The sequence below is a fragment of the Arachis duranensis genome, chromosome 4 (assembly GCF_000817695.3).
Source record: "Arachis duranensis cultivar V14167 chromosome 4, aradu.V14167.gnm2.J7QH, whole genome shotgun sequence".
NCBI lineage: Eukaryota > Viridiplantae > Streptophyta > Magnoliopsida > Fabales > Fabaceae > Arachis > Arachis duranensis.
Genome location: NC_029775.3, coordinates 16,989,772 through 17,002,960, shown reverse-complemented (window position 1 = coordinate 17,002,960; position 13,189 = coordinate 16,989,772). Strand labels below are relative to the sequence as shown.

The window sequence follows — 13,189 nt, the reverse complement described above, 5'->3', positions numbered from 1 at the left end:
CAATCCCTCTCCGACCTCAACTTCCTCCTCTCCGACGCCAACGACACCGTCCCCATCGACGCCCTCTACGATGAGCTATCCGCCAAGTCCCTCTCCCCTTCCTCCCTCGTCCACCCTCTCTCCGCCGCCATGGACTCCTCCCCAAACCCAAATCACTCCCTCCTGGCCTCCAACGCCTTCCTCTCCCTCCTGCTCTCTCCTAACGCCCCCGTCTTCACCCTCTTCACCCCTCTCTCCTTCCTCTCCCTCCTCCGCTCCCTCCGCCGCTCCCTCAAAGCCTCCCCAGCCTTCACCCAGCCCAATTCTTCCAAAAATCGCAAGCGCCGCCGTGCCGGTAAGGCTTCCAGGAAAAACCCGTCCCAAGACGATGCTGGCATGGACGAAGAGGAAGAGAATCAAGAAAATGGAGGAAGCAATTCAGTGGATGTTAAGGCTTTGCTCGTCGTGCTGGAGAAGCTGGCTTCGGTTATGGATCTGATTCACTTGGATCGGTTCCCGGAGAGTCTTAGGTCTCTGGTTCAGTCGATTAGCGAGATTCCTGTGACGGCAGTGGAACTTTGCGAGAACGGAGGGCAGTATGGTAAATTGTTGACACTCTGTTCCCGTGTTCTCAGGAAGGTTCTGAAACCTGAGCATGGAGAATCTTCGAGCAGCGCTTCTGAGGTGCTTAGGTCCCTTTCTCTGCTTGTTTTCATGCACAAATCGCAAGCAAGAACCTTCGCACTTGATTTTGTTAAGACGGAGATGACGAAATTGGCGAAGGAGAACGATGGGGTGAAGAAGGCAATGGTTAATTTTCCAAGGTGGAATCAATAACAGAGATTGTGCGTGTAATGGAGTTTGAAGATCAAGTTTCGTTTGTGAAGTACGTGGTTTCAATGTGTCAGGGGAAATCAAACCTCAGGCTCTTAGCAGTTGATCTTGTTCTTAGCCTTGTAATGTCGTTGAAGGATCCGTTGGGTTTGGATTCAGAAGAGGATGGTGGTGATGATCCCTGGGGGATATGGTGCTTGGAGGCATTGGTGAAACGATGTTCGGATGTTATTGCTGCAATTCGGACGAGGGCTTTGGCAAACTTAGCTCAGCTGGTGAAGCTTTTATCAAGGAGTGATAGGAGTAGTGTGGTGCTGAAGAGGTTTATGGGGTTTGGTGATGGCAATGACGGTGTTGAAATGAATAATATGCTTAGGCAAAGGTGTATGGATGACAAGGCAGCTGTTAGGAGGGCTGCACTTCATCTTGTTACTAACTTGACTGCGCTTCTTGGTGGCACAATAGATGAGGTGGTGCTCAAGACAATGGGGTTGGCTTGTTCTGATCCCCTTATTAGCATGAGGAAAGCAGCAACTACAGCTCTTTCTGAGGTACTTTTCTATGCTTGTTGTAATATGTTTGACCAATTAAAAAGGTATATACTTTCAATGTCTTGAATTTTAAAAGGTAAACAATGGGGTTGTCCTTTCTTATTTCTTATTGATTGGTTATATAACATTTTTAAGTCTTGTCCCATGTTTGACTGTTTGAGAGAATCAGGCAAAGCTTGTTGAGAGAGTGAAAGGAAAAAAATTGATAACAGTGGATGAGAAAAGAAACGATCTTTTCTTTTGCATATTGCCCTTCTGTCAGGAAGCTTTTATGTGATGCTTTCATGGCTAATTAGTTGTGTCTGTTGGCTAAGGAGATACATACAAGTCACAATCACAATGGCATATGTGGAGGCCGTACGAATGTCGTTCCATTGTGAAATATTTGTTACACAAGATTAAGAATCAATGTTACTCGCGGTTTTTTGCATGAAGTTCCTAATGATAAATGATGCCCTATTGTGTTAGCATAGTGTGCTTAAATGTCAAATTGTTAGATGTATACTATATATAGGTATGCATATTTGTATAGCTTGCCCGAGTTCATCCGATTCATCCTAAGATGAGTTGGAGAGTTTAGTGTGTAAAAGAAGAGAACATTTAAGCCTGAGAATCTGAGATGAAGTATACATTGACTGTATGTAGGCATTTAGAACATTCGCAGCAGAAACAGTAATCATTGAATGGCTACATTCAGTTCCACGTCTAATTACTGACAATGAAACTAGCATCCAAGAAGAATGTGAGAATATGTTTCAAGAACTTGTTCTGGACCGGATATGTAAAGCTGCATCTGCAACTTCATCACATAGTGAAACCATGTCAGCCAGAAAAAATAAAGAGAAAAGTTTCAACAAAGTGTTGGAGATGCTCTTTCCTAAAGGAGTTCTGTATCTTCTGAGGGAGATTTGCAATGGCGAGGTGAGCCCTTGGGTGAAAAAGATTTGCACAAACCTGGGCAAAAAGAAACGGTTGAATCACAAAATTGTTATTGCACTTCAGAATATAATCAGGACATCTGAGTCTATCTGGCTGAGCCATTCCTTGCCAATAGAAAAATGGACAGCGCCACCTGGTGCTTGGTTTCTTTTATCTGAGGTGTCTGCATTCCTTCCAAAAGCAGTGGACTGGGAGTTTCTTCATCATCATTGGCAGCTTCTTGACAAACATGAAGTTGAAGGCGAGTTTAGAAGCCCGTTTAAACAAGTAGAGGCATTTGAAAACGAAGAAAGCATAGAATGTGATGCTGTTGCCTGGGCTAGTGATCGAGTTTTCCTCTTACAAACAATCTCTAATGTATCTGTGGAGCTCCCTCCTGAACCTGCGGCTAATTTAGCTCATAACTTGCTCAAAAGAGTTGAAGAATTCAATATGCATTCAACAGAGGTAATCATTTTTTATTTTTTTAACAAAATAAAGTTCATTATTGACTTAACATGAATAATTATTTTCCCTCTCTCCTTGAACGGCCATATGAATGGTATGAATGTGTGATACTATACATTTAGTGATGAACATAATGTAATATACTTGTCCAACTGGAATTAGAAGTTCTGCACCATGTTTTGCAATTTTTTGACATATTAAATATTGTTGATTACATCTGTCTCTGATCCTGATTTCTGATGATCTTTACTGAGTGTTGCCTTAAAATTTACACCTCTATTTGGTCTTTTAAGCTATGTATATGCCATCCTCTAAGTTTTACATAACTTTTCATGAAAAAAAAAGTTAATTGATAAACAGGATAAATAACAATAAAATCAAATCTGCACAGAAATCAACATGGACAAATTAAATTGGGTACGATAGCTGTCAAACAGAATGATAAGGGGACAAAAACATTGATACATTCATCTCTAAGTTCTAAAATGTAACATATTGAGTTGATGCTTTTGCTTGATAGGTTGATGCTCATGTGAAGGCACTTAAAACGTTGTGCAAGCAAAAAGCTTCGAATGTCACGGAGGCAGACACATTAGTCTTGAAATGGGTACATCAAGTACTTTCCAGAGCTTCTAAAATAATAGAGAAGTTCATTTCAGGGAATTCAAAGCAAAATGCAGAAAATAACTTTTTCACTCCACCTAGAAGTTGCTCTAGAAAAAGAAGGTCAATAGCAACATCCAAGTCATTGACAAAAGCAACTACAGCGATTTATACAATTGGATCTGCAGTAATTGTTTGCCCTACTGCTGATACGAGCACCATAGTTCCAATATTACATACTATCATCACTTCGGGGAGTTCTGGTCCCAAGATAAATAATCTAACGGGTCCTGCAACTTTTCTACAACAAGAAGCTCCTTCTTTCTATATTCAAGGGTGGTTAACCATGGGCAAGCTTTGCCTTGCTGATGAGAAGCTTGCAAAGAATTATATTCCACTGTTTATACAGGTTGGTCCTATGACTTTGTTTATGACTTAGTTCTGCAATATGTTGACTTGCTTCCTGATTGAAATGTAATACTTGCACAGGAGCTTGAAAAGAGTGAATCTGCAGCTCTTCGCAATAACATTGTGGTGATGATGGCAGATTTTTGTGTTCGGTACACTGCTCTGGTTGACGGGTAAGCTTGCAAATAGATACTGCATTAAGTGAATTTAAATTTTAGTTTAAAGTGTATAATAGTGTGGATGAAATTATCTGGAATTCTTACGCAAATAAATAAAACAATGGCACATTGTAAACAGATGAGTAATTTCTATTTTGTGCCAGGGATAAGCCATTATGCCATAGTCCAGCATTCACTTAATGCAGAATGCATAAATTGAACAATGTCACTCTTTGTATTCTAACATCTTTTTCGTGGAAGTTATCAGTTATATAACAAAGATCACCAGGTGTCTCTTGGATCCCTGTGAACTTGTGAGAAGGCAAACCTTTCTATTGCTGTCCAGATTATTGCAGGTATTGTTTGTTTCCTTGTTTCTGTGATTTGTCTCTATTTCCCACCATATTTGAGTTATTTTGGTTTACTGGTTATAATCATACAAAAGAAGAAAAAAATTGAATAGAAAAGAATGCTAAAATATATTTTCCTTTTACTAGAGAGACTATGTGAAGTGGAGAGGAGTGCTATTTCTTCGGTTCCTTTTATCACTTGTTGATGAATCAGAAAAGATTAGGCGGTTAGCAGAATTTCTCTTTGGAAATATTTTGAAAGGTTTGAGGCTTATGGTTATACTTGCAGTTATGTAAATTAATTTGTATCTTCTTTGTTAAACTGACTATTGTGTTTCTATCATCAGTAAAGAGTCCTCTTCTAGCATACAATAGTTTTGTTGAGGCTGTTTTTGTTCTGAATGATTGCCATGCCCATCATGGACATCGCGAGTCCCAAGTATCACGAAGGGAAAGCCAAAGTTTTTCCATCAGGTAAAGAGATCCTTAATTAGCAATTTTTATGAGTTATAGCCACTAGTATTTAGTTGAAGCGTTGTTTCATGCCGAGTCTCTGGGGTTCTTTTCAGGGGTAATGATGAACCGTCAAGGTCTAAAAGAATGCACATTTATGTTTGTTTACTGAAACAAATGGCTCCTGAGCATCTTCTAGCAACTTTTGCCAAGTTATGTGCAGAAATTCTGGCTGCTGCTTCGGATGGTATGCTCAACATAGAAGATGCAACTGGACAGTCTGTTCTACAGGTATTATTCTGCACTAGGTTACAGGCAATGCTAATCAAGTTATATACTTGTATCAGTATATGTATGCTATTGGCAATGGAAGAACAATGCAAGTGATTCTTTTCAGTATAACAATCCTGTTTTCTTTTTCCATCATTTTTACTGTTTTGTGAATTTGTCTAGTTTCCTATTCAATTTTTTTCAAAATTCTAACAATAGTTGTGTTCAGGATGCCTTTCGAATTCTTTGCTGCAAGGAGATTCGGATTCCATCGTCTCGCGCTTCATCATCCGAGTCAGCAGATATAGAGGAAGAAGGGGGAGAAAGTGGAGCTGCGGCTAGAGGAAAGGCTATAACTCAGGCGGTGAAGAAGGGTCTTATCCAAAACACAGTCCCAATCTTCATAGAGTTGAAACGATTATTGGAAAGCAAGAACAGTCCCCTTGTAGGGTCTCTCATGGAGTGCCTCCGAATCCTTCTCAAGGACTACAAGAATGAGATTGATGACATATTGGTTGCTGATAAGCAGCTGCAGAAAGAGCTTGTTTATGACATGCATAAATATGAGGCAGCAAGAGCCAAAGCAACAGTTGCTGAGGCAGCAGCGTCAACCAGGCCAAATACAGGTGCAAATCAATCACCTGAGGGTGCTGAGAATCCGGCCAAGGCGCAAGGACAAGACGGCAAGTTTCCAAGTGGTTCAAAAGTTGCTTCAGCAATGGCAGATGCAGCGGCTGCAGCTACAGCACGTTCTGTGCTGAGGGAAATTAATAGAGGTACAGGGACACCACCGTTAAGTTCTTTGAGTGTTCCTAAAGTCAGGTCTTGTACTGGTGTAATCAATGCTAGTCACGATAAGCAGCGGATGGATGATCTACAATCTCTGAAGAAAAGACACTGTTTTGATTCTGACGATGAAAGCTAACATCACATCACAAGACAAGGTATTTTACTAGAATCCTAGATCTGCTTGCTATAGTTAGGTGGACTGAAGCCTGATGAACAAATCTTTTAAGGTATTCTGTTGCACGTTGTTCCTTTCAAGTTATGTAAATATAAAAGGGCATGTGACAACGGATTTGTTCATTGGTAATTTGCTATCTTTCACTTGTGTAGCCTATTAGTAAGCTCTTGAAGAAACCTCCTTGAATTTAGAAGTGTGTTCAAGGGCTGGAAAAAAAGCCAAAATGTCAGGCACATGCCAAAAATTATTCATTAAATCAATCATTTTTATTTAGATATAGAGGTTGTTTAATTTAATTTTAATATGTATTTTATATTTTTATATATATTATATACAAATAATTAATTCAACAACTGATTTTTTTATACAAGTAGCATAGTTAGATTTTATTATATTTTGCACTTAATTTGGTTTATATAATAAATATATTATTTTTATATTTAATTTAAATTTAAATGGTGAATAATTACTCTAAATTAAAACTTCACTAAAATGTCTCAATTCTTATGTTATGCGCCATATTAGGTGAGATAAGCAAAACATGGGAAATAAATAATGAATGTTTTACAATACAGAAATTCAAAATAAACCAAGCCAACACATGTAAACATAGAAGCACATCGTACCACCCTAACTAATTGAAAAGTACATTTTAATTTACAATTCTGTCTAGATTCACGAACTAGTCCTTCGAATTCATAACGTTTATCATTTTAATTCTTTAAATTTAAATTTATTATACTGATTTTTAAAATTTAGTTTTGGACATCATATTAATTTTTAGATTTTTTTAATATTGAGTCAACGAATAAAATATTGTACTAACTTTAACTTACTACCTTAAATACAAGATTAAATGGTGTTATTTTATTTTAGTGTATAAATAAGACAAAACGAGAAAACGAATAAAAGTTTATATAATATGCAAATTATTTTATCTCTTTTTATTATCTAAAAACGATATTATTTTTACTTTATTTAAGCGTTAAAACAAAACAATATCATTTAACTTTGTGTCTAGTATAATAAATTAGAATTAGTTTTACATTCTGTTTGTTGACTCAATGTCAAAAAAAATTTAAAAACTAATATGATACTTAAAATTAGATTTTAGAAATTAATATAATAAATTTCGAATTTAAAGTTACTAAAATAATAAAAATCATATTATTTGAAGAGTTAAATTATGGTGTGATAACTTTTAATTCAGCAAACTATTTCAAATGTGAATTTGATTTTTTACGGCAAAAGTTAATTAACATAATTAAAAATAAATAAAACAATATCTATATGTTTTGGATAAATTTTTAAGTTAAATGTAAAAAAAAAAGTTTATTTTTATTGATATAAAAATACATATAAAAATTAAATTTGTATAACTATTGAAAAATACGCTATGATTGATTAGATAATTGAGTTTTAATATATAAAGTATTTTTAATAAGAATTTAACTATTTTATATTTTAAAAATATATTTTAAAAGAGTAATAATAAATTTTTTAAAAATTTTTATGTATTTAATATTAGAAATATAAAAATATTTCTCTTTTCAATAATTTTTAATAAAATAATTTTGTTTAGAATTTTTAAAATGTGTTTTTAGAGTATGTATTTTTTAGAATAACAATTCAATCCTTAACTTTTTGGTTCACAGACATTTAAGTTTTTGAGAATTTAAAAATATATTTAAGTGTCCGGATTCTTCAAAATCTAGACACATCGGTCGCTGAGTCTAATTTGTCGCATTTTAAAAATTCTCCTACGTGTGCATTCGTAATGACCAGATCAGTACAATTAAAATCACGCTTGATTTATCTGTTAGGTCTGACGGATCCAAGTGAACATAAAGAATCGATATGTCTCGGTTTGGTTGAGTGTGTAGAGAAAAGAAAAGCCAAATGAATAGGGTTAAATTTTTAAGTTTTGATTGGAGGTATTTTAGATATAAAATATTATTAAAATTTTAGTTTCTATCATCAAAATTTTCAGTTTTCAGTATCTCCACTTTTTGAAAATATTGAAATATTGAAAATTTAAGGACGAAAATCAACAATCATAATACTGAATTTCAATTTAATTTCTGTTTTAATACTTTAAAACAAACACATCCCTTTATGACTTAAATATATTTTCAAATTCTAAAGACTTAAATATCCGCGAAAAAAAAAATCAACAACTTATTTATCCTTTTCACTTCTGATTTGGTGACTATTTGTTCTTTTCACTTAATTTTATAACAAAATTATTTTAAACATTTTAATTACTCTTACTGAAATAGTAAACTATTAATGCAACAGAAGAGTATCCTCATATCTTCACTGACAATTCTTCTTGTGTTGTTGCTGTAGCTGTCTTACACTCTTACTTCTCAGGTAAACTAAATTCTCTTTTTCTCTCCTAATAATCCATTTACCAAACCCTAATTTCAATCATTTTCCTCAATTCCCTCTATTCATACTTCATAAGTTCAACTTTTTTTTTTTCCTTTTACTAATCTGATTAGGTTTCTGAATTTTGAAATTTCGAGTTAGTGCGTTAGCTTAATCAGGTACCGAGCGAACTCGGCGCTGATTCAGTCGTCGCCGCCTCCGCCATGGACGGCAACAAGGATGAGGCGCTGCGCTGCCTTCGAATAGCTGAGGAAGCGATCGCAGCCGGCAACAAATCCCGCGCCCTCAAATTCATCGGAATCGCTCAGCGGCTCAACCATAACCTCCCCGTCGATGATTTGCTGAACATGTGCGAGCACCTCGATTCTCAGTCCTCTGCGTCTTCTTCTTCTTCAGAACATAAAGGTAACGAAAATCGCGTTAAGAGCAAACCGAACGGTATATCGAAAACTGATGACGAGGGTTTGAACGAGGAGAGGAATTACACGGAGGAGAATGTGAAGTTGATTAGGGAAATTAAATTGAAGAGTGATTACTATGCGATCTTGGGAGTTGAGAAGAGTTGTTCGGTTGAAGAGATTAGAAAGGCTTATAGGAAACTTTCCTTGAAGGTTCATCCGGATAAGAACAAGGCACCAGGTTCCGGAGAGGCCTTTAAGAAGGTCTCAAAAGCATTTAAATGCTTGAGTGATGATAGTTCTAGAAGGCAGTATGATCAGACTGGATTGGTGGATGAATTCGAGTACAATCAGCAGTACAGCGTTCCGCGCCGGAGGAGGAGAACTGCAGCAAGCCGGGATTTCTTCGAGGATGATTTCGATCCGGACGAGATATTCAGGGCCTTTTTTGGACAATCTGATGTGTTTGGGAGGCAACATGTTTACAGGACAAGGGCAACCACCCATGATCATCATCATCAAAGACATGGTTTTCAGGGTGTTGCAGGTGGAACGGGGCTTAATGTTATGCTCCTTGTTCAGTTGTTGCCGTTCTTGATCATTTTGCTGCTTGCTTACCTGCCATTCTCTGAACCTGAGTATTCTCTGTACAAGAATTACTCATACCAGTTTCCCAAGACCATAGAGAATTATGGGATTCAATATTTCGTAAAGTCTCAAGCTTTTGATCGTAACTATCCACAGGGGAGTGCTGCTCGCACTACCATTGAGGACAATGTTATAAAAGATTATAAAAATATGCTTCGGCGTTATTGTCAGATTGAGATTCAGAGGCGGAGTTGGAATAGGAATCTGCCTACTCCTCACTGTGAAAAGTTGCAAAACTTTGGAGTAGTAGCCTGATGAAGGTAACTCTAGTTTAAATGTAAAATTTGCCCAACATTTTTTGTTGTTAGAGTTGGTAGAGGTTTTTAATGGATTGAATAGCATTTCCTTATATTTTTGCCATTTTTTGATACTTTTCTTGTACTTAAATAAGAGACTGCAGTCTCCAAATATATTTCATATTTACTTATGTTCATTTCATATTGTATTATTCTTTTATGTCTAATTCGGATGTCCAGAAATTTGTTTCCAATGATCAAGGTTATGCTTCTGTAGTTTGCTTGCTGTTATAATAGTAGGAATTCTTGGGAATTGTTTGTGAGTTGAGTTTTGGAGGGACAAAGAGGGGAAGAGAAAGCATGTAATATAATCCAAAACTCTCCCTTTTCCTCCATATTCTTAACTCACAAACACCTTACACCTTAGGTATTTTATGAGCCGTCTGATGTCTGAAACTATGTCAATATTTTGCTTGTCATCTAAGCCATGGAGTCAATCCCACTTAGTTGAACAAGTCTTTGTTGTTGACTTGTTTTAGTTCTACTACTCTCACAGTTGATGTTGAATAAAACCTTATTCCTTATTGATTTGTAGCTAGAGCAAACAGTCACTCTCAAACACCCTTTGCTTCAATATGGTGTCAAAGTAGTATCATCCTTTGGTACCTGGTCATGTTACTATACTGGTATCAAGTTCCCATCTTGTTTCCTTGCCCCGTGTTGTCACAGCATTAGTGACTGTTATCCAGCGTGATTTTTCTTCTTCCTGTGGGTTCCTGTTTGGCTCCTAACCAATTGATATGGCATTCCCTCATTCGACTCCGGTATTCACCAGCATAGAAGTCTGAAGGGAAAAAAATAAAAAATCTCTGTTGTGAAACACCCATTGGTGGCCTTACAGACTAGCACATGGAGCTTTAAGCTTATAATACTTCTTTTTAGACTTGTTGATTGTTGGTACATAAAGCAAAGCTTTCCAAGCGTTATTTACTAGATAACTCATAGTTTTTCATGTTGGAGTGGCCTATACCAAAACTGCTATTAGTAGTATAGTGGATAGTGGGACAACCTTATCAGAGATTTATTCCAACATAGTAGGATGGCTTATGGTGTCTACGGAAGTGGGATAATTCCACCTCAACACCCAGCTCATTGTTGCATCTCTTCCTTCTCTTGTAATCACTGATACCAAACATATGGTAAAAAGCAAATTCTTATCCCTTTCAGCAGAGTTTTATGGTCCAAACCCACCACCTAATTTGCCAAGGTCAAACAGTTGCTCTCCCTTCCCTGCTCCCACTTTTTCTATATTTGCAGTGGCGGTGAAGCCCCAAAATGGTCCCTGAGATTCACAAAATCTACCGATTTAGTTCCTGATTTTCCAATTGCACTAATTACGTCCTTCAGATTGCAAAAAATGCATCAACGTGGTCCCTCTCGAATTTTCCGTTCATATTTCTTGCCGGCGGGAGTGACGTGGCGAATGATTGCCATGCTGGAGTGTCTAACGGTTGCATGATGTGGCAAATGAAAGTTTATGATCCAGTTTGGTCCCTGATCCCTTTTTAAACCCTAACTTAAAAGTAGCGCACCACTTCTTCCTCTTCATCATCTTCTTCGCCTTCTTCTTTTTCTTCTTCTTCTTCTTCCCTGCTCATTCTCATAGCCGTTGCTTTGCTGGTTGGATGATGGTTGGACGTGCTGATGAAGGAGAGGGAAGTTCTATGCGATCAACCACAAAGAGGCCAAGTCAGAGCAGAGGCTTGCGAGTACCAGATCAGTGTGGGTGTGGGAAACGTCCCATGAAGAGCCCATAGAAAATTATGTCAAAATCAAACTATTAAAATCTAAATCTTTTTAAATATTTGCCAATAGTTTTCTCTTGAACTCAATTTAACTCTAAATCTTCGGATACCCTCCATCTAATTAAGCCAAACAAAAATTCATTCCCATGCCTTGCACTGGAGAAACGCAATGCCTAAAGGAAAGCTTTAAACATTTTCCTTGTTTTTAAGAAGGAAATATAGAATGGATGATGCATCTAAACCGTCTAAAAGATTCTAATTTCAAGAAGCCAACATCATAAATCAATAATTGAGCATTAAATCTGAAAAACTCTAATTTGATAACTGATGCATCAGAAGTTGAGAACACAGAATGAACACCAGTGTTTGGTAAGGAATTAAGATTGCATCAAGTCTCCCAAGAATGATAAATGAGGGTGCTACAAACGAAAGGTAATGCAAGCTTTAAAATATTGGCTTCCAACATCACAGGTCAGCAAGAAGCATTAGGTTTCTAATAGTTAACTCAAGCATAACCCATTCACAACATCCAGGAAAAATAAAAACCAAGTACAACATTGCGTATGGGAACAGTTAGAATGGCATGTGCATTGTGCATGTCTGTTGCAATAGATTCTCTCCGCCAAACATGTCAAGCAAAAATTATTACTTCAAATTTTAGCCGAATTAATTGTTTTCTAGCCTGTGAAAAGTCGTGTGAGCCACAACTACATCACCATCAAAGACACAACCAGCAAAGTGTCCACCAGATGCAAGCAGTACGATTCGCACTTTGACCTTATTGAAGACCAACAAATAGATTTTATTTAAGAATTTTTCTTGATTTATCACGCATTTCATTGCGATTTTGAGACTCATTTTCACAATTGCATTTCCAGAACCTCAATATTTAATTATTAAATAGTTTAGTTATTACACTGACAAGAGAACAAATTCCGAACAGTACAACAGGAATATAACACAATTGCAATTTCAGAAATAAAAAAATGTTTGAACATTACTTTTGTTTGTATGGTAAATTTGACCCATATTTAGTGCGAGGATAAAATTGAGTGAATTTTGAAACTGAAAATTCTAAAGAAATTATTGAATCTCACATTGATTTGTCATCTGGCATTTCATTTAAGGTATTCTCAGGGGGTGTTCTTGTTGTTTACACCTCCAGGCTCCTCTTGTGGAACATAACTCAGATACAGAACAACTTCTTTCCCCTCTATCAGTTTAGGCGTCGAAACTCCATGTTCGAAATAAACCAATCTTCCATCAACATTCTTCTTAAACATTCCACCATGATGGAACATGATATCCAGCAACTTTTCCATCTGTAACGAAAAAAAATACATTTTATCTAACATATGGAATCAGCAAATAACAACAGATCATATTCCAAAATTGCTTACTAACAACTATTTCAGTGACTATGCCATTATAGAAATGCCTATATTTTCGATTTGAAAACAGAGCATTCCGATAACCCCTACCCACACCACCAGGTGCAAAAAACTCTAACTACTAACATAGCATCCATGATTTTTCATCAATCTACACCAAATTTCCAAGTAAAAACTATAATGATGGATACGTTACCACTATGAAAAACAAAACAACACTATCTAATATACTGCATGCCTACCTCTGTCACAGGAAATTTCACGCAGAATCTTTGCTCCTTCCTTCAGCAATCTTGAGCCAAGGATGACCAGGTTCCTTTGAACTCCAAAGTGTTTCACTCCGAAAAGCCTCGACAGGGCTCTC

General features: G+C 36.8%; 2 protein-coding genes across 3 annotated transcripts; both read left to right on the top strand.

Moving 5' to 3' along the window:
* The first annotated feature begins 6 nt into the window (after positions 1 to 6).
* On the top strand, positions 7 to 6,233 carry LOC107483571 (uncharacterized). The gene is given in 10 exon segments (XM_016104189.2): positions 7 to 799; positions 802 to 1,364; positions 2,010 to 2,750; positions 3,271 to 3,762; positions 3,843 to 3,934; positions 4,188 to 4,275; positions 4,417 to 4,531; positions 4,617 to 4,743; positions 4,839 to 5,013; positions 5,222 to 6,233. Coding segments are annotated over 10 exon segments (3,759 nt in total). The 5' UTR covers positions 7 to 129; the 3' UTR covers positions 5,918 to 6,233.
* A 2,015-nt stretch (positions 6,234 to 8,248) lies between these two features.
* Positions 8,249 to 9,826, top strand: LOC107483593 (chaperone protein dnaJ 49). Of its 2 annotated transcripts, none has more exons than XM_016104208.3 (2): positions 8,249 to 8,329; positions 8,489 to 9,826. In XM_016104208.3, exon 2 carries the CDS (start codon positions 8,551 to 8,553, stop codon positions 9,646 to 9,648), a length of 1,098 nt encoding a protein of 365 aa, XP_015959694.1. In that variant the 5' UTR covers positions 8,249 to 8,329; positions 8,489 to 8,550; the 3' UTR covers positions 9,649 to 9,826. The 2 variants fall into 2 exon arrangements, with proteins under 2 accessions (XP_015959694.1, XP_052115796.1); XM_052259836.1 differs by having other exon boundaries at positions 8,313 to 8,329; positions 8,485 to 9,826.
* Positions 9,827 to 13,189: the final 3,363 nt, after the last annotated feature.

Coding starts and splice junctions, on each gene's coding strand:
- LOC107483593 (XM_016104208.3), top strand. CDS start 8,551: ATGGACGGCAACAAGGATGAGGCGCTGCGCTGCCTTCGAATAGCTGAG.